Source organism: Littorina saxatilis, linkage group LG14, assembly GCF_037325665.1.
Source record: "Littorina saxatilis isolate snail1 linkage group LG14, US_GU_Lsax_2.0, whole genome shotgun sequence".
NCBI classification, from domain to species: domain Eukaryota; kingdom Metazoa; phylum Mollusca; class Gastropoda; order Littorinimorpha; family Littorinidae; genus Littorina; species Littorina saxatilis.
Genome location: NC_090258.1, coordinates 40,017,636 through 40,038,334, shown reverse-complemented (window position 1 = coordinate 40,038,334; position 20,699 = coordinate 40,017,636). Strand labels below are relative to the sequence as shown.

The 20,699-nt window shown below is 46.2% G+C and overlaps 1 protein-coding gene across 2 annotated transcripts in view; it reads left to right on the top strand.

Moving 5' to 3' along the window:
- The first annotated feature begins 1,659 nt into the window (after positions 1 to 1,659).
- LOC138947755 (metal transporter nramp1 homolog) overlaps positions 1,660 to 20,699 on the top strand; it is a 40,554-nt gene continuing 21,514 nt past the window's right edge. Inside the window, exons 1-8 of one of the 2 annotated variants that reach the window (XR_011449783.1) lie at positions 1,660 to 1,815; positions 10,735 to 11,006; positions 14,681 to 14,784; positions 15,514 to 15,636; positions 17,009 to 17,087; positions 17,582 to 17,729; positions 19,250 to 19,388; positions 20,224 to 20,379. Coding sequence is in view for 1 of the 2 variants with exons in the window: in XM_070319310.1 (XP_070175411.1) it covers positions 10,799 to 11,006; positions 14,681 to 14,784; positions 15,514 to 15,636; positions 17,009 to 17,087; positions 17,582 to 17,729; positions 19,250 to 19,388; positions 20,224 to 20,379 (957 nt within the window). In the remaining variant the exon portion in view is untranslated. The remainder of the gene's footprint in view (positions 1,816 to 10,734; positions 11,007 to 14,680; positions 14,785 to 15,513; positions 15,637 to 17,008; positions 17,088 to 17,581; positions 17,730 to 19,249; positions 19,389 to 20,223; positions 20,380 to 20,699) is intronic. The other variant, XM_070319310.1, reaches the window with a different exon arrangement.

Genomic DNA, 20,699 nt, shown 5'->3' with positions numbered 1-20,699 from the left:
TCAACCCAAAAAAACAAAAAACAAAATTTTGGCTGGGGGGGGGGGGGGGTTCCGGAAACCCCAGAAACCCCCCCTCGTCCGCGCCTGCTGACACACACACACACACACACACACACACACACACACACACACACACACACAACACACACATAATTGACTCACATACACACACCACACACAACACACACACACACACGGCACACACACACGCACACACACACACACACACACACAACACACACACACACTGACATACACACACACACACACACGTACGTAGTTGACACACGGCATGCAACATTAGAAACTGAGTTTGAATCAGCTCAGCTCTCAGTTTGAATGAAATGACACGGGAATACATGTTTTAGTTGGGATGCAAAAATTGGTCCAATATTTCCAGCGTTTTTGGAAAGTTTATGTGGGCAGAGTTGGAGCTGGCGAGTTCTTAATTCAGTCAGTCGGCGATCTGTGAGAGAGGTAGGGGAAGGGCTTCTAATATGGACCACTTTTTGTTTCATGCCGATAACTAGCTTGTTTTCTTGCGAAGAAGTTTCATTTTGTGCATGGTAGTCCCAGTTTCTCTCTTAGGTTAACCGTTGGGCCTAATTAGAGTGAAATAGCTCTGATAGACATTCAGCAAAAATGAAATACAGACAAATTCACAAAATGATGGTCCATATTAGGAGCCTGGGCGCCCAATATGGACCAGCCGAAGCTGCCTTCACGAATCACTGTAAAAAGCCCCCTATACTTCAACACAGTGTGCAAGTCAGACTAATCAAAATATGCTTTAGATTTATTTGTTTCTGGTTGATGAGACCAATATTTGAAGCACACCAGGAAACTAAAGAAGCTTATCAAAAACAGAGGGAAAATAAGTGAAATTATCAACTGGCTTCCACGAAAAGAAGGGCTATTTGTTATATGCGGATTTTTTGGAAATCTCGAGGGCTAGTCAGTATAGGTTATTTTCAGCAAGCTTCTTAATGATATAAAGAAAATAGCCTTTAGCTTTTATTTTCTTCGATTTGTTGAAGGTGGTCCATATTAGGGGACATACACATACTTTGAGATTTTGCTATTATTTTTTGTTTGCAGTAGAAAATCGGGGTCAACACTGCTTAAATGTAACAAATACGGTCTGAGCTGTCATTTATAGCAATTTTTGTGGGATAAAAGCTTTGGCTGTGGACAGAAACGAGTCCATTTTAGGCAGCAAATTTAGCCTGAGTGAACGCTGCCGCCAAAAGTGAAAAAAAGAGAAAAAGCCTAAGGATTTTGAGGTTTGTGTATCTGCAACTGTTTTGACATGTGCAAGTTATCCAGAGAGGGTGAATACAGCGAATGACATTGTTTTGAGCGCTCTAGCGTCAGAACAGGAGGTGGTCCATATTAGGAGCCGGTCCATATTAGGAGCCTTTCCCCTACTGTTAGTTTCAAGCTCTTCATCTTCTTCCTCAGCGTTCGACGATTCGTTAGAAACTTAGGAAAAAGCGATATATAAATGAGCAAATGTGTCCTGGCCTACTAAAACGCAAAAATTACTTGTCAAAACTCATTTTATAACACACTGAACAATGATAGTATTAGTGCACCAGAGAGAGAGAGAGAGAGAGAGAGAGAGAGAGAGAGAGAGAGAGAGCAGCGCACGGGAGGTAACTCCAACAGTTTTCTGGCGACCTTCACCTTCACCTACAAGGACCCCGAAAGTAACACAGCGTGGAGTTTGTTGTTTTTCTCTGGTCTGAGAGAAAGCTGCTCGTGCACCCACACAACGATGTTGTAACTGTATGCTGGCATCCAAACTTTCTGCAGGTAAGTGGAAAATGAGAGATATTCGTTGATTCGAGCGAGACACAGACCAGACAACACCTGACAGCATCGACTCTACGACCGTCTTCAAGACTTGAAGACGTTCGTGTTACAGCCTTTAACGGTAAGTCCGTTAGAGGCGCTTATGCTTAGTTTCCCCCGGGGGAGCTCAGCATTATGAGAAGTTAATGTAGCAAACGCAAGGCGGCTGGGTGAACCCCGGCCGCAGTGCGTGTTTACATTTGTTATGTGTTGCGTGCGTACCGTCCTGTCAACCGTTCTGTCATTTATGTAAAGCTCGGCTTTCACCACAATGCCGAGCTTTACATAAATGACAGAACGGTTGACAGGACGGTACGCACGCAACACATAACAAATGTAAACACGCACTGCGGCCGGGGTTCACCCAGCCGCCTTGCGTTTGCTACATTAACTTCTCATAATGCTGAGCTCCCCCGGGGGGAACTAAGCATAAGCGCCTCTAACGGACTTACCGTTAAAGGCTGTAACACGAACGTCTTCAAGTCTTGAAGACGGTCGTAGAGTCGATGCTGTCAGGTGTTGTCTGGTCTGTGTCTTGCTCGAATCTGCTCTCTCACCCGCCACTGCGTGGCTCAACACTTCCGGTACAGGGGGAATCTAATGGAGTCGTCTCCCTTAGCCTAACAGGGAAATCGACATTCACCACATTCCTCCCCGTTTTGAAAAGAGAGCCCCTCAACTCGACCGCAGATGCCGTCCCGGGAAGGGAGCTCTTCTTTGGGACCGGTGGTGGTAACCAGATGTCTTCCTGGGGACACTGCTAGGCATGCGGGCTCTATCCTCATACTTCCTCGCTCCGCTGCCCATTTCCCGACCAAGGTGTGCTGGGGGTATGCTGGTCTTCCTGCCACCATGGACCAGGCACCTCGTCAAGCCTGGCAGGGAAGCGTTGTGCCTTGGAAGGATACTTCACGGTGGGGTTTGAGGCGTTTTCACAGAGAAGCGCGCATATTGCTGAGGGGACACTGCACTTGGGACGGCTAGTCCCCTGTAGTTCTCCATCTGCATGCTGCAGCCCTTCAGCTCAAGGCCTTTGCTTGGGCTGCCCAGTGTTGGATGGCACTACAGTACACCAGGGCATGTCCACAACAGTCAAGCGCAGGCTTTTGCACACGCCTATCAGACACCCACTTCCCCCAGGTGAAGGACGTCCCAAGTCGGGTTGTGCGCTTTACCCTCCTCCCCGTTTTGAAAAGAGAGCCCCTCCCTCTGGAGTGTTGTCCTTGTAGATGGGGGAGCTCTTCTTCCGAGGTTCTCCTGGGTCCTACGGGGGGAAACTTGTTACAAAAGATCCAGGAGGGGTGCGCACCTAGCGCGCAAGGCGGAATAACCTTCTCGCATTCTCCACGGTCACGCGGAGAATCTCGCGCTGGTCCACTTCCCGCCAGTTGGCCACGACTTCTGCCGTGCCGAACACGTCATAGGGGGTTCCAGGTGCCCCCGCGAGTCCGAAATAGGGGGCGTCAGTCTCCAGGAGAAGGTGGCCTACTGGAACTGCTTTGATGGCTGCCACCTGGTCCGCTGGGGAGAGCGTAGTCACCCCACCCACACTGAACATGGTGTGGGGGAAGGCGTCTAACCACTTTGTGATCTCTTCCACTGGGCCGATGAAGTGGTGGATCATAAAGTGGGCAGACGCGTCGAAATATCTCCCCAGGATCTCCCGAAGCTCCTTTGCAGCTACTTCCGGCCTCTCCCTTTGTCCTCGCCTGTATGCCCCTCTTTAATTCCTTGGCCCTTTGGAGATCGCCCCCGGCGTCGCAACACTGCGTCCTGCCGGGAGCTCGTAAAACATGGTGGCCCAGTGGAGCGCTGCGTCAGGGAGAGGTCGTCCCTGCGGTCTTCCATCCTGGGTGCTTGGTCTCGGTTTCTGTGATTGGACGGCCTCTTTTGGCGTCGCGCTCCCGCGTCCTGCCTGGGGCTCCAACGCTCCTTGAATGCCTCCGCCCCGGTGGGGGACCAATCTGAGGAATGTTGCCTCCTTTGCGGTTCCTCCCCTACATGTCGGGGCCTCTTCCTAACCTGGCCGTCCGAGCAAGGTATTCCGTATGTCGCTCGTAGAGGGCATCCAACTTGGCCAGCAATGCCTTAAGATGATCGTCACTGGCTTTCTGGGCAGGGTCCAGCTGGTTGTCGTTCCTGGGCTCGGGGGATCACACTCGATTCACCTGCGCCTCCCCGTCGCTCTCTTGGTCGCATACCCTGGAAACCCTGCGCGCCCCATACAATGCCTTCCGACTTTCCCCGTACAACAGAGTATGCTCTACCGCCTGCTCTAAAGATGTAAATCTGGAGACCAAGCCGTTAAGGCCAGCCTCTTTGTCCTTGATGCCCTCAAGGTAACGTCTGAGGACCTCCTTTTCCATATAAGCAGACGGTAGATCGGGGTATGCCTCTCTCGCCTGTAGTTGCACCCTCTCTGCAAATTCTTTGCACGTTTCACCCTCCCCTTGAACCATGTTATGGAAAATAGCTTTCTGTGCCTCAACCGTGCTTGCCTGGCCGAACCTTTTACCCAAAGCCTCGACCGCCCGGGGCAAGTCGCGTTGGACCTCTTCCGGCAGCTGATCAAAATGGTCCAGCGCTTCGGCGTCTAGGAAAAACCCCACCTCCACAACCACATTCCTAGGCTCTCGAACACACAGGGCCTACCCCGTAGCAGCCCGCGTTCCCAGTTTGGTGCAGGGGAGATGCAACTTATTCCCACCCTTTGTAACGTGCCTTTTAGGGTAAATATCATCCCTGCATTGCCGGCCTTGTGAACCTCACTAAAACTGGGGGGACCAGAGGCTGCCGAGAGACGCGCTCCTGAGTTCAACTAGATTCCCGATGTATCAGCGCTTCTCGAGCCGCCGAGTTCTATTCTGACCTTCCCCTAAGTGTTTCGGTCGGGGGGTCACCCGTGTTCTTGTCGTGGGCGTGTGAAAATTCCCCTCGGCGTCGCTGCTCAGCGGACTGCCGGAGGGTCCCACGTGTCACTTTCCCCTGAGTGTGGCGACCGGGGAGTCATACGTGTTTCTGTTGTTGGGGTGTGGGTCTTCCCCTCGGCGTCGCTGCTCAGTGGCCTGCCGGGGGGTCACCTGTGTCGCTTTCCCCGAGTATTGCGGTCGGGGGGTCCCACATGTTTCTGTCGTTGGGGTGTGGATCTTCCCTCGGCGTCGCTGCTCAGCTGACTGCTGGAAGGTACACTCCACTTCCCAGGGGAATGTCGCACTCGGGGCCTTCAACCCTGACTCCCGGGGGAGGGTTCCTGGTGCAACTGAGAGGCGCGCATGTCACCGAGGGGGTCCAGTCCCAGGGGTAGTCCATCCCTTGCGGCTCTCCCTCCGCATGTCGCAGCCGCTTGTGCTCCCGGCCTACACCAGAACTCGTTCCTATTGTGACGAGTCCTTGTGGGGAGAGCCGGAGCCGGCTAGCTACCTCTTTATCCTGCCTGTCGGCATGGTGGGCCTTAGCCTCTTCCTGACGTTCTAATTGGAAATCCTGTCTGTTGTCATGGTGGGCCTTAAGCCTCTTCCTGACGTTCTAATTGGAAATCCTGCCTGTTGTCATGGTGGGCCTTAGCCTCTTCCTGACGTTCTAACTGGAGATCCTGCCTGTCGTCACGGTGGGCCTTAGCCTCTTCCTGACGTTCTAATTGGAGATCCTGCCTGTCGTCACGGTGGGCCTTAGCCTCTTCCTGACATTCTAACTGGAGATCCTGCCAGTTGTCATGGTGGGCCTTAGCCTCTTCCTGACGTTCTAACTGGAGATCCTATTCTTCTTTGGGGAAAAGGTGTTCGCTGGCATCATTTTCCGAGGATGTGTCGTGGGGACAGTCTTCCACCTCCGATTCGTTTTCCTCATTTCCAACGACCCTGCAACGACCGTGCCAATGGACATTAAACTCCCTAACGTCCCTTTTGACTCTTCCTGAAAGGGGTGCGCAGGATACAAACGCTGTGTAGTCCATTGTTGGGTCATTGAGGTAGACGGCCAACTGCCTTGCGACCTTCACCTTACAGTTTAGACTGCCCCAGATTCCAGCTACGGTGATCTCTTCCATCTGGACGACTGAGGACTCTTCCATTTCTTTCCCGTTGAAAGTAGCCATGACAAACGGTGCTAAAATGGCGCTTCCCCTGCCCTATTTCTAAGGTTCCCTTCGATGGGTCGTCCCAATATTTCTACTAACCTCCCCCCACTTCAAGAAACAAACAAAAAACATGATTACCCCCTCCCCCTACTAAATAACCAAAAAACTGCGCGGAGTGTACTCCAGCTCCAACATACAAAGGTACACTCACTTTTCTTCTTCTAAAATTTCCACGTTCCGCTCTTGGCGTCACTGTCCAGCGACAGCGTACTGCCTGGGGTTCCGTGGATGATTTTCCCTAGGGGAACGCTGCGTCAGGGAGGGGGGTTCCACGGAGGCTTCCACAGTGGGTGCTGGTTCTCGCATGTGGTGGTGACTTGGCGTCGCTGCTCAGCGTACTGCCGGAGGTCCCTTTGATGGTGCATTTTAGTGGGGGTCCAGTATGGGGAAATGTCCTCCGTCACGGTTCCTCCCTTGCATGTCGCAACTTCTGCCTTACTTGGCTGCCGTCACAGCTGTTACCGTAGTCCCTGAGGTGTAGAGGACCCGGATAAACTCGTGGGGGCGAGCGAGAGGTGGCTGGGCAGAGAGACACCGAGGTGATCGCCAAGACGCCGGCAAAAGTTCATTCCTCCGGGATGAGCAGCTGGCCTGCACCTGAGACCTACCAGAACGCCTCCATGGAGGACTGCCGTGATCAGTCAACTCAATGGGACTGTCACTACCTGGGCGCTCCAGAATACCCAGCCTGCTTGGAGTGATTGTAGTGCTAGCCTGCCTCTTCCCTTCCCCCTGTGTTGTTGCCACACATAATGAATTTCCCTTTAAAACTGGAAACCTTACCAATCACCACGCCCTGCCTCAGGGGACACCACTCTGTCTGATGAAGGGGGCTTTCAGAAACATAAATGCTTACTAAATATGGAAATCATTCCCACTACCATCCCCTGTCTCAGAGAAACCACTCTGCCTGTGTCATCATCCTAAGAATTTGCGATGGGGGAGGTCCTTGGGACTATACTATTACTATTTGGGGGAAAAGATGTCAGTCCCAGCCCCACTAACTAGACCTAACAGTAATCTTACCCTGTCTTTCTCTGACACCTTGTCCACCACCTGTACCTGATCTGCCATGTTAGCTCTATGAACTTCTCGTCCTGACAGTTGGGATGATAACCTCTCCCTGCCCAACAGGGGAAATCAGTGCACAGCGCATAACTTCACACAGCTATACCATCGATAAGCGTGTGGTTGGACTTAGAGCAACTTCTTGTCGCCACTCAGAAACTAACTATTCAGAAGCTAACTATGCAGGCGTGTACTCAGGTACCTCTTCCCCAAATCAAGTTTGTAGGGGCACTCTTCTTATTCCATCCCATCGACCCTTGCCTCTTTACTCCCCTCCCTGTTAATTCAAAAGGACTGCAGGAATGTGTTGCGGGGTATGGTGTCACCCTGTCCCCATCTTGGTTCCCCTCCCCGTTTTGATATTAGGAGGACGGCTAGGTCTTTGGGAGAAGGAGTTTTTCTGAGAGTTCACCCTTGTGTTACTCATGGACATGAACAAATAGTGTTAAAGAAATTAAACCTGCATTCATAATCATCCCCCTCTGCCATGTGTCTGGGCACATGGACGGGTACAGTAAAGCGGTGATCCCGCCAGCAGGGATGCGAAACACAGTACTGTAAAAACCTGCCAGAACTGTGGTGTCATATTGTGAAAAGAATATGGGTTTCGGACATATTCCAATAACCTAACTGCATTCTGACAACTATCAAAGCCATGGGATAGATAAAAATAAACCCATGGACGGGCACAGATAAGCTGTTATCCCGCCAGTGATAGTGGGAATCCAGAACATTAATCACATATATTTTGATATAAAAATTTGCAGTACCCACACCTCCATCCTGAGCTTGGCCCACAACGGCGGTGTGGTGGTTGTCAGCCTACCAACAAAAACTATTTTGGAAAAATGGGCTGCCTATCGACTACGAAAAACCATATCCTACATACTTGTCGACCACCAAAGCCATGGGGAATAAAAATAAAACCCATGGACGGGCACAGAGAAGCTGTTAACCCGCCAGCGTGGCCAGTATATAGTGCAGTTAGTCACTAGTAGTAAATTTACAAATACAATGTTCATTGCCTATTCCCAATAACTGTAACACAACATGACAATGCAAAAATGCGAAACACAGTACTGTAAGACGTAACCTAGTAACATGAGTATAACAAGCACAAACAATCAACACTTGTATCGGGGAACAAACCCATTAGGCCAGAATAGTGCCTCCCGCCAGAGCTGTGGTGTCATATTGAGAAAAGATATGGGTTTCGGACACATTTCAATAACCTAACTGCATTCTAACAACTATCAAAGCCATGGGATAGACAAAAATAAACCCATGGACGGGCACAGATAAGCTGTTATCCCGCCAGTGATAGTGGGAATCCAGAACATTAATCACATATATTTTGATATAAAAATTTGCAGTACCCTCGCCTCCATCCTGAGCTTGGCCCACAACGGCGGTGTGGTGGTTGTCAGCCTACCAACAAAAACTATTTTGGAAAATGGTCTGCCTATCCACTAAAACAAATCAGATCCTATATACCTATCGACCACCAAAGCCATGGGGAAGAAAAACAAAACCCATGGACGGGCACAGAGAAGCTGTTAACCCGCCAGCGTGGCCAGTATATAGTGCAGTTAGTCACTAGTAATAAATTTATAAACACATAGTTTATTGCCTATACCCAGTAACTCCAACCCAACATGACAGTTTAAAAATAATAAATAAACGAATAGTGGTCACCCTGACAAAAATTTGTAATAAAAAATCCAAATAAGATTCCAAAATCATAAAACAGAAACCATATATCTTCCCTCATGTTCCTAATATTGTATACACAAAGGGGCGTCCTCGGCATAACATTTCAACCTTTACATTATATAAAAAATCATGCATGGTTGTAGTGTCCGGTCGCCATCTTAAATTTTCGCTGTGTATACTGATATGGGGGCAAAAATAAGGAACAAAAAAAACTAAAACACCGCCAAAAGACCATGTGCAATACTAAATAAACCATGCCGGGGTGACCCGGTGTTGTTCGTAGCAGGAAAAAAAACAGACAAAACGTACACACATGTATGCCGGAACATACCACAGAAATTGACGACTGACACGCCCACCCAGATAGTAATTCGTGTCAGGGACTCCTATGTCCGTTAGGGCATTCCCTCCCGCAGAAACTCAGCAAAAAAAAATAACACAGCTACACTTACGCCGGCGCAGGTTCTTTAGACGAACTTCTGACACCATTGTGGTGAAAGCCGAGCTTTACATAAATGACAGGACGGTTGACAGGACGGTACGCACGCAACACATAACAAATGTAAACACGCACTGCGGCCGGGGTTCACCCAGCCGCCTTGCGTTTGCTACATTAACTTCTCATAATGCTGAGCTCCCCCGGGGGGAACTAAGCATAAGCGCCTCTAACGGACTTACCGTTAAAGGCTGTATCACGAACGTCCTCAAGTCTTGAAGACGGTCGTAGAGTTCCGGGTTATCAGGTGTTGTCTCGTCTGAGTCTTGGTTCAATCTCCTCTCTCACCCGCCACTGCGTGGCTCAACACTTCCGGTACAGGGGGAATCTAATGGAGTCGTCCCCCTTAGCCTAACAGGGAAATCGACATTCACCACAGTTTGTGATGAACTGAGGTAGCACGTCCGCAATCGAAGAATCGTTAGGGACTTAGTCCTCAAATTTTGAATAATTCTCGGCTGAAAGAGGTAAACATTGGCACACGAACGTGTCAATTTCAACTGTTGTGTCAGTGCAGTAGAATACATCGGCGTTGGCTGTTTGTAGTGCTTATTGGCGACATCCTTGGGAGATTCTCAAACCAGAATCACAGATGAGACTCTGGAAATATGTGAGTGTGACACAGTACCATGGCAAATATGAGAATTGAGATCAAGATTGAAAGTCAAATAAGACGACACCAACACCAACAAAAGCAGAAGCCTACAGAGACATGGGCAAATAATTTTCAATAGTTATTTTCCCAGCGAAGCTCGAGGTATATCCCACGAACGCTATACTCTAATCGACTTGACAACTGTTCATGCCGATAATACATGATCAATAAAGAAGGAATCTTTGTGCCCTAACTGAGGCTAAAGTTGTGGATGGAAGTTAACGAAAATTTGGGAACATACTAATTTAAATACGGTGGGTGCCGACCAATTCTTCGATTTTTGATCCGACGCCAGCCACTCAGGGCTGCTTTGTTGGGGTAGAATTTCAGAGACTACGGCAATTAATTATGTTCGCGCAAGTATAGACCACGTCACAATGTTTTTACGTCAATGCATCCTGGCGTCATCCCTTCTCTTGGGCCTTTCTCTCTCGGGCGTGGTGTGTGTGTGTTTGCATACATGTTTATGTGCAGAAATGTTGTGTGTGCATCATATGTGTGTTTGTGTGTGCGTATAGTTATGTGGATGTGTGTGTGTATGTGAGTGTGTGTATGTATGTGTGTGTGTGTGTGTGTGTGTGTGTGTGTGTGTGTGTGTGTGTGTGTGTGTGTGTGTGTGAGAGAGAGAGAGAGAACGTGCCTTGGCATTGCACTTCTACTTAATTAGTATTATCCTTTAGGCTCACCCTAGCTCTTTTGATGTCTTGTCTTAAGCTAATTAAGAGGTTGAAGAAGGTGCACGATGAGCATATGCACCATGAGTCTATGCAGGTTGCATAAGCATTGTAGTAACTGTTTTCTTCTTGCTTGCAGATCAACTACGATGCCCTGAGAGCAATTAGCAAGTTACCAGAGTCAGACTCAGTACGCCAGGAGCATGTCAGGAACAGAGACAACCCCCTTGCTGTCAGACGATTCCTCTCCCCCACCGCTGCAGAACCGCCATTTCAACAGAAATAATGCGAACAACAGCACCAGTGGATCTAGAGGAGAAGGGGACACTCTGCTTGACAATGAACACTCCCCACCACCGCTTGTCAGTCCTGACCACAGACCCTCCTATGGCACAAGGCTGGAAGTTCCCGGTAAAGAATAATTATAGTACAGTGGAACCCCCCTTTTAAGAGTAAGAGACTATAGACTCTCCCTTTCAACCCAATGCCCCCTGACAAAAAAATGGCAGGCAGCCTTCTTAATCCTGAGCAAAGGGAAACTACTCCGCACAACATGCACACATACAAAACAAAACAATTCATATAAAATCATAGAGTACTCACATTTATATAAAAGGTGGCAGAATAACTCGAGAATACACTATAGTTTCATATGCAAGTATGTTCTGTCCACTTCCAATGTAATAAATGTTGTTTAAAAAAAAAATCCAGCAAGTGTTCTTCAAAAACGTCCAACGTGTCAGCCTTCAGTCCTCATTTACACCAATATATGTTGAAAACTCCCAGAAAAATCCTCCCGAAAGTCCTGTTGTCGAATAACAACACCCAGATCGATGTCAAGACTCATCCCCTTTCACCTCTTCAAGTAGAAAACCTTCGAAAGGCGTGTCAGAATCGTCATCTGAGTTCCCCATGATCGAACACCATACTTCCAAACCTTCGTTCAACGCCATTTTGTCAGAAAAAAAAATATCTCAAACTTTGAAAATTCACAGCTAACAGCACTACCGCATCGATTCAAACTCTGCAAACGCTAGAATGAAGCAGCCGGAAGGAAGTGCATTAATCACATCCGGTCGCAAGGCCTTATGGGTAAGGCTCAAAGCGAAAGTGAAAGTAGGTGACCTAGTGTTTAGCGGGCCATGCCGGGCGTTTCAGGAATTTCATAGGGCACTTCCGGCGGGCCATGCCGGGCGGTTCAGGGGGCATTGGGTTAAATGCAACCCTATTTTTTTTTCTTCTTCTGCGTTCGTGGGCTGAAACTCCCACGTACACTCGTGTTTTTTGCACGAGTGGAATTTTACGTTTATGACCGTTTTTTTACCCCGCCATTTAGGCAGCCATACGCCGTTTTTGGAGGAAGCATGCTGGGTATTTTCGTGTTTGTATAACCCACCGAACTCTGACATGGATTATAGGATCTTTTTCGTGCGCACTTGGTCTTGTGCTTGTGTGTACACACGGAGGTGTTCGGACACCGAGGAGAGTCTGCACACAAAGTTGACTCTGAGAAATAAATCTCTCGCCGAACGTGGGGACGAACTCACGCTGACAGCGGCCAACTGGATACAAATCCAGCGCGCTACCGACTGAGCTACATCCCCGCCCTCCCAACCCTATTTTAATACTCCCTTTAAAGACCTGATTTTTTCAGATTGTTTAAGGGGAGGTGGGCCAGTGCAAAATGGACAAATTGATCAAAACCATTTTTTTAAAAATTTTTGGCAGATAATGGTATCATAACATACCTAAAATGCATGTGTGTCTGTGTTTTTGTCTAAAGTGTCATATTTATGTGTCAATAAAGACAATATTTGAATAGTTTACCTTCAACGTCGTTTTTCTCATGTCGGCCATTTTTGCGGCAGTTGCATCTGTGGTGTTGCGATTTCTCTGGCTGTAATTTAGCTAGAGCAATAATTTTTTGTGCAGTTTGTGCAGAATATCACATTCTGGGGGATTACGAAAGGATTTTGTTGCCATTGTATTACAGTCATAACCAGGTTATTTCAAACAAAATTTTTGCAGGGGTTACCCTAAAGTTTGACGGTTGTAACAAAGAAATGTCCCAAACTCCAAATATAATAATAATCAAAATATGCTTCGTAATCCCCTAGAGCATACCCAGAAAGATAAAATATAACAATAATTAGAAGTGTGACAATCATATCTGCTGAAATATTATTTTCCCCCTGTACTCCAGTTTTGTCTGTTTTTGACTGTTTTTGTCGCGTAAAACAAAAACCAGCAACCCAAAATACAAAAAGTGACTATCATTTATCATTGTTTATTCATTACTTTCATAAAACAAGAGGCGAAGCCTTCAAGGCTCACGTAAGAAATAGACAAACAGTAACACAAACTCAATCACTCCGTCACACATACACACCCACACACACAGTAAGCTTAGGTGACACTGTGCAAGAAAGAGAGACACTAGATCTAGATCTGTCTGTCTGCATGTAGCCTACTTACAGGGACACGACTGCCAAATAGTCTCGGCCCGCTCAAAATAACAATGACCGAGACCACACACACCGCGCGAGAGAGAAAGACTACAGGGAGGCATGCCGTCATGATGCATTAATTGACGTCAAACACTTTTGACCGTGACGTAATCTTATGCGAGCTTTATCCATAGTCTTGGATAACCACTCACACATAGACTCGGAAATGTTAAAGTTTCTACCACAGACATACACACACACGCACGCACACACACACACACACACACACACGCACAAACGCACAGACAGACAAAGTTACGATCGCATAGGCTACACTTCGTGAGCCAATAACATTCAAACAAAATAAAACATTCAAATTAAAAAAAAACATAGTGCACTGGCCCACCTGCCCTTAAGTCTGAAAAGGGGGATTCCACTGTACAGTAGAACCTGTCGATTATGACCACCACCCATTGGGTCAACCAAAAGTGATCCATATATATCTATAGACAGGTGTTTGTTATGGAAGGGTGAATGATATAGGAAAGAACCTTGTCTGGGTTTCTTTTGGGTGGTTGTAAAGAGCGGGGACGGGCGCTATGGCGGGGTGGTAAGACGTCGGCCTCTTATTCAGAAGGTCGATGGTTCGAATCCCGGCCGCGGCCGCCTGGTGGGTTAAGCGTGGAGATTTTTCCGATCTCCCAGGTCAACTTATGTGTAGACCTGCTAGTGGTTTAACCCCCTTCGTGTGTACACGCAAGCACAAGACCAAGTGCGCACGGAAAAGATCCTGTAATCCATGTCAGAGTTCGGTGGGTTATAGAAACACGAAAATACCCAGCATGCTTCCTCCGAAAGCAGCGTATGGCTGCCTAAATGGCAGGGTAAAATCGGTCATACACGTAAAAAACACGAGTGTATGTGGGAGTTTCAGCCCATGAACGCAGAAGAAGAAGTAAGGAGCAGGTGGTCTATATCAAGAGGTGGTTGCCAGGGAAGGTTCCACTGTATGGTGTGATAATGTGTGATTACTTGGTTTTGTAGCTGAATTATTCTTGTATGTCATGTGATGCATGTCGTTTTGTCCTTTCCTTCCCAGTAACTTTTCTTCTTTAATACTAGACATAGGGATAGTTAAAGTGTGATGGGAAGGGGAGATTTAAAAGACAAGGTGAGAATAAGACCCCGGGAGAGAAAGAGAATGTGCAAGCACTTGTGTACCTGTGTGTGTGTGTGTCAGACCTATTTACCCATGCTATTTTGGAGTCATTTATTACTAATTTTTAGGATGTGGGGGAAAAAATACTCCATTTGAGTCCAGACTACGATTTTAAAATGTGCTTCAAATTAGGTTTGTGTTGATAATGTTGGCGTTCGTAACCACTAGGTTACTATTTTGGTCATCAGATTAATATTTTTTGACTTTACCATTACTTTTCTAGCTGCTTTGGGGGTAAACTGCTAAACAGGTCTGGTGTGTGTGTGTGTGTGTGTGTGTGTGTGTGTGTGTGTGTGTGTGTGTGTGTGTGTGTGTGTGTTAGAGTTTCTCTTTAATGTGTCTGTAATCTCTGGATGATTGCTATACAAAAGTCATGTTAAGATTGCACTGCTAAAGCCTTAATCCTATCACTGTTGCAGGCCATCTTCGCACACCGTACAGTGACTCACGCAGTGACATAGGGGAGGATGGATGTGACTTCGACATCAAGCCTGACTCTGTGCATGTTCCTCGCGTCACTGATGTAAGTAGGAATTTCTCTGGTTTAGATAAGAAGAAAACACACCAGTGACCAGGTAAGGTTCTTTAATATCAATATTTCGGCATGTAACTGCCTTCTTCAGGATTGTAAGGAAAGAATGGAATGACGGCATGTGATATACAGTGTAATGAATTGTCAAGATGATTAATGACGTCATAATATTGTCTCATCTCTTGTCTAGCTGTCTATCTCTCACACACACACACACGTGCGCGTGCACGTTTGCCCTTCTCTGGTTTGTAAAATAATCTTGAAGCATGGTATTTGCTTTAAGATCGTAAACATTTGCCAGGTGATTCTAAAATCTCAATATGAATTTGTGACTGTTTTGTTGTTGTCGTGTAATGTGTATCAGGTACTTATGTATAATGTGGTGGCGATGGACTAGCTGCTGGCACAGATTACAGTCTCAAAACGGCTTTTAGAGTGAACACTTTAAGGCTGTCCCTAATTGAGCCTGAAGTTCACTTTGCGAATATTTTCCTACTTTTTTTTCTCAGAAAATTCAGTGGCAAAGCTATGTGCAGCACGCTTCTTGAAGTAGACTCTGCGAAGTTGACTTCACCCAATTAATATTAGGCTATATAGTTTTCTGTCGCTGCCCTACACGCCACCAGGCGTGAAAGGCATTGACTGACTGACTGACTATATAGTTTTCTCTGCGCAATCCAACTTTAAGATCTTACATTGTCTATGTTGTGTTTGTTGCAGCATGCCTTCAGCTGGAGGAGGCTGTGGTCGTTCACAGGGCCTGGGTTCCTGATGAGCATCGCGTACCTTGACCCCGGCAACATCGAGTCTGACCTGCAGTCTGGGGCTGTCGCTCAGTACAAGGTGGGTCTTGTACTCAGTTATTCAGTCTGGTTTTACATTCAGTCAAGTGCACACTCCGGAAAAGTGCTCAAGTTGTTTCCCTTGATTCGAATTAAGGGTCTTGAATGACAGAGCACAGACCGCAACTCTCTCTCTCTCGTTCTCTCTGCAGAATATGTGTGTGTGTGTGTGTGTTCAGAAGGCGAAAGGAAAACAGGGGTATTTTAGCGAGCATTCGCTTGACTGAATGGTTAATCACGCCTAAGCAATTTTGGTTTTACTATTTGCGTTTTTGCTGTGTTTGTTTTTGAGAGAAATTCTTAACAATGAGAGGCTAGGGCTCTGATGACAAGATCATGCAATCAAGTAAACAAAGGAGGTAAACACTCTAGATTTGAACAACAGTACACTAGAGCTATGCAGAATCAGTCTGTTGGCATCTAAGACAGAAGCATTCAGAATAAACAATCAATTTTTTTCGTCATACTTCATTCCATACATCTTGTTGTCTTGGGTGCCAGAGATGATAGTTTGCTGCATAGCTCTGTGTACTGTTGACTATCATGTTAACAGTGTTTACCTCCCTTAGTTATTGGATCTGCTTTCCAATTTGTTTTTGCCCCCTCTACTGCTCCTTACTCCTTGTAAGGGTTGAGTCACCTTCTCTGCCCACCTGCATCTATTTATCAGAAGGTCTGTACATCTTTCAACAACCCGCCTGACATCTCAACATTGTAGCTGAGCAAGCAAGCAAGTAGAATACTGAATGACTGATGGAGCTGAAAGATCTTGAGCCAAACGATTGTTTAGTTCACAAACACAGTAGTTTCTTCTTCTTCTTCGTTCATGGGCTTAGACTCCCACGTTTACTCATGTTTTTAGCATGAGTGGATTTTTACGTGCATGACCGTTTTTACCCCACCATTCAGGCAGCATACGCCGATTTCGGGTGAGGCATGCTGGGTATTTTCGTGTTACTATAACCCACCGAACACCGACATGGGTTACAGGATCTTTTCCGTGCGCACTGGGTCTGGTGCTTGCGTGTACACACAAAGGGTGTTAAGTAACTAGCAGGTCTGCACATAAGTTGACCTGGGAGATCGGAAAAATCTCCACTCTTAACCCACCAGGCGGCAGCGACTGGGATTCAAACTCACGACCTTTCGATTAGGAGGCCGACGTCTTACCACCACGCCACTGCGCCCGTCACACAGTAGTTTGTATAACTCTAAGATGACGTGTTATGGATTCCTAACTTAATCATCTTGTGCACTTGGTCTGATGTTGTAAAGAAAAGAGGCGTGAACTTATAATATTGGCCCCCCCATTATATGAAATCGAAAAGTGTCTTCATTGAATATTCTGCCATCCCTTTTACTTTCTATTGCAGCTGCTGTGGGTGTTGATGTGGTCCACTGTGATGGGTTTCTGTCTGCAGCGACTTGCAGCACGACTAGGCTGTGTTACAGGTGTGTGTTTGTGTGTGTGTGTGAGAGAGAGAGAGAGAGAGAGAGAGAGAGAGAGAGAGAGAGAGAGAGAGAGAGAGAGAGAGAGAGAGAGAGAGAGAGAGAGAGAGAGAGAGAGAGAGAGAGAGAGAGACAGAGAGAGAGAGAGAGAGAGAGAGAGAGAGAAAGAGAGAGAGAGAGAGAGAGAGAGAGAGTACATGTGTGCGAGTGTGTGTGTGTTCATTTGCGTGTGTGTGTATCTCACTAATACCTGATCCAAATCCAGCTCTATGAATTTGGAAGAAATGTGTCATGTATAAGGGGTTGTTGGAATTTGAAACAGGTAGATCGACTGCTAACGTTCCGAATCAAGTATCTAAAACCAAGAGAGGTAAAAAAAAATGGAACATTTAATTCGGGCCAGAACAAAACATTCACAAGAACCTCCACCTAACGGCCCTTATAGCGGACAAAAATGAGAAAGTATATAATTTATGGCATTATTTTTGTTTTCTCAGGTATGAACCTGGCTGAGGTATGCAGACAAGAATACTCGACAGTGCCACGCATCTGTCTGTGGATCATGACAGAGATCGCCATCATCGGTTCTGACATCCAGGAGGTGGTTGGCTCAGCCATAGCCATCAGTTTACTCTCTAACCACACGTAAGCTCCCTTGCTTTGGACTCTGCATGGGCAACATTTTGCAGTTGCTGAGTTAGTATAACTATATCATTGGGGTGTGCACGTTAAAGATCCCATGATGGACAAAAGGGTCTTTCCTGGCAAAATTGTATAGGCATAGATAAAAATGTCCACCAAAATACCCGTGTGACTTGGAATAATAGGCCGTGAAAAGTAGGATATGCGCCGAAATGGCTGCGATCTGCTGGCCGATGTGAATGCGTGATGTATTGTGTAAAAAAAATTCCATCTCACACGGCATAAATAAATCCCTGCGCCTTGAATATGTGCGCGATATAAATTGCATAAAATAAAAAAATAAAAAATAAAAATAAATCCCTGCGCTTAGAACTGTACCCACGGAATACGCGCGATATAAGCCTCATATTGATTGATTGATTGAGTATAAATGTGTCCCTGCATTCAACTATTTCTTTTCTTTAAAATATAAATGTATTTTCATCAAATAGCAATCAGTTTACTCTAAAACCACAAGTAACCTTGCTTTTGACTCTTGGGAAGATTTTCAGTTGGTAATGTGTCAGCATTAATTCTTCTTCTTCTTCTTCTTCTGTATTCATGGGCTGAAACTCCCACGTACACTCATGTTTTTTGCACAAGTGGGTGTTATATGTTTATGACCGTTTCTACCCTGCCATTTAGGCAGCCATACGCCTTTCGGGGGAAGTAAGCATCCATAACTTTCTTGCATTCAGCTATTTCTTTTCTCAAAAGTATAAGTGTTAAAATTTCCTCAACATTGATTTTTGTAGGGTAAAATGTAACTTAATTTGTGGATGATGCTTCATTCCAACCACCTGTTTGGAAAATAAAAAGTGTATTAGTAGAGGACTGCTACCTCAAAGGGGCAATTAAGTTTAAAATTGCATTCAACAAATTAACTTCTAGCATGCATAATTATTACTTGCAGATTTGGCACCAAGTTGTATACTAGATGTACCGTGACTTTTCAAACACAGTATATTGGTCACCTGAACTAGCTTTCATCATGTTGAGCCACAAATTGATACGGCAGAGTCAACTTTGAGGAGTCTACTTCACGAAGCTGGTTGTGCAAACCTTTGGCGCTGAATGTTTGGTAACCTTATAGGCTTTACAAAGTCTTCACGAAGCTGGTTGTGCAAACCTTTGGCGCTGAATGTTTGGTAACCTTATAGGCTTTACAAAGTCTTCACGAAGCTCCCTGCACGAAGCTTTGGCACTGAATGTTTGGTAACCTTATAGGCTTTACAAAGTCTTCACGAAGCTCCCTGCACGAAGCTTTGGCACTGAATGTTTGGTAACCTTATAGGCTTTACAAAGTCTTCACGAAGCTGGTTGTGCAAACCTTTGGCGCTGAATGTTTGGTAACCTTATAGGCTTTACAAAGTCTTCACGAAGTCGACTTCGAGCTGAATTAAGGACATTCTTAACAGTACTTGCATCAGTCATATTTGGTTTTTCGGTTGCAGAATTTTATTTTCCCTTGCTTGTTGTTTCAGAATACCACTTTGGGCGGGTGTTTTAATTACAGGTGTGGATACCTTCACCTTCCTCTTTCTGGAAACAGCCGGTCTGAGAAAGCTGGAGGCTTTCTTTGGGGCTCTGATCACAACAATGGCTATAACATTCATGTACATGGTGAGTTTGGTGCTGATCGTTCCCGTTTCCCTTCCGAGCGCCCATTAATTATCAATCTCTAGAGCTCAATATGCAGATCCCTGAAACACTTTCTATACACAAAGCTACCAATGACGTATATATATCTGTTTTAATTTCTACTGGCTTCCTCTCAGGTTTGAGCATTCATAATTTCCGAAAATTTGCTGAAGATACTTTGCTGCAATGTTTAAAGATGCAGTGCCTATGTGACAGCATGGAGAGCAAAGATTTGTGTTTTTGTCGCAGATTACTATCAAACACAATGTCTTGACGTAACGTACCCAAAATAGAAAGAATTCTCCCGCTCGCCGAGACTAATAGACTTTCATGTATGCTTTTGACGTAATTAGTTCATGTGCGGGACCTCATGTGAGCATAGTCGAGGGCGACTCTTTTCTGCTCGAAGGCAGACCAAAATTATAAAAAAAATTGCAGTTTTTAACTCCTTGCATGAAAGTCACTGAAACTTAGCATTTTTTCAAACGGATATCTGCCTGAGGCATGACTGCAGAAACCCTAGAGCGAGCACCTGAACATGACAGGTGCAGTAACTTTAAAGTTTGAAATTGATGGAGTTTTTTTCCATGTGACAGAAGGAAAAAGGTTAGACTTGAAATTAAATGTAAAAGTTGAGTTCTACCTTTAAATTTAGTTAATTTTAGCGGAACTGTAGATGCTTGTATACATGCAGGTCCCTAATATGCTTATTATATTTGCCAGCTTGATAATAAATAAATTGTGATTGGTTTGTTAATACTTTTCTGTAAATATGTCTCCATAAAACTTGTGTATAGTTGTTGTGCCCTGGTTGCAGTATATCATGGTGACACCAGACCAGCTGCTGATCCTGAAAGGGTTGGCGTTTCCGTGGTGCGAAGACTGCGACAGGGAGGCCATCAAACAGATGGTGGGCATTGTGGGGGCCGTTATCATGCCGCACAACATCTACCTCCACTCGGCCTTAGTGCTGGTGAGTACTGGTTGTATGGGGCTGGGCTGGGCATTGTGGGGGCCGTTATCATGCCGCACAATGTCTACCTCCACTCTGCCTTAGTGCTGGTGAGTGTTGGTTGTATGGGGGTGGGCTGGGCATTGTGGGGGCCGTTATCATGCCGCACAATATATACCTCCACTCGGCCTTAGAGGGCTGTCACACATGCGACTGAGTCGCGTGATTTACCCTGTCACACAGCCGACTCAGTCGTAGAAAACAGCTACGACAAGTCTGCGACTCAGTCTCATGCGATTCCCTCGTAGCTTTGAGGTTTAGAACATGTTCTATTCCTGCGA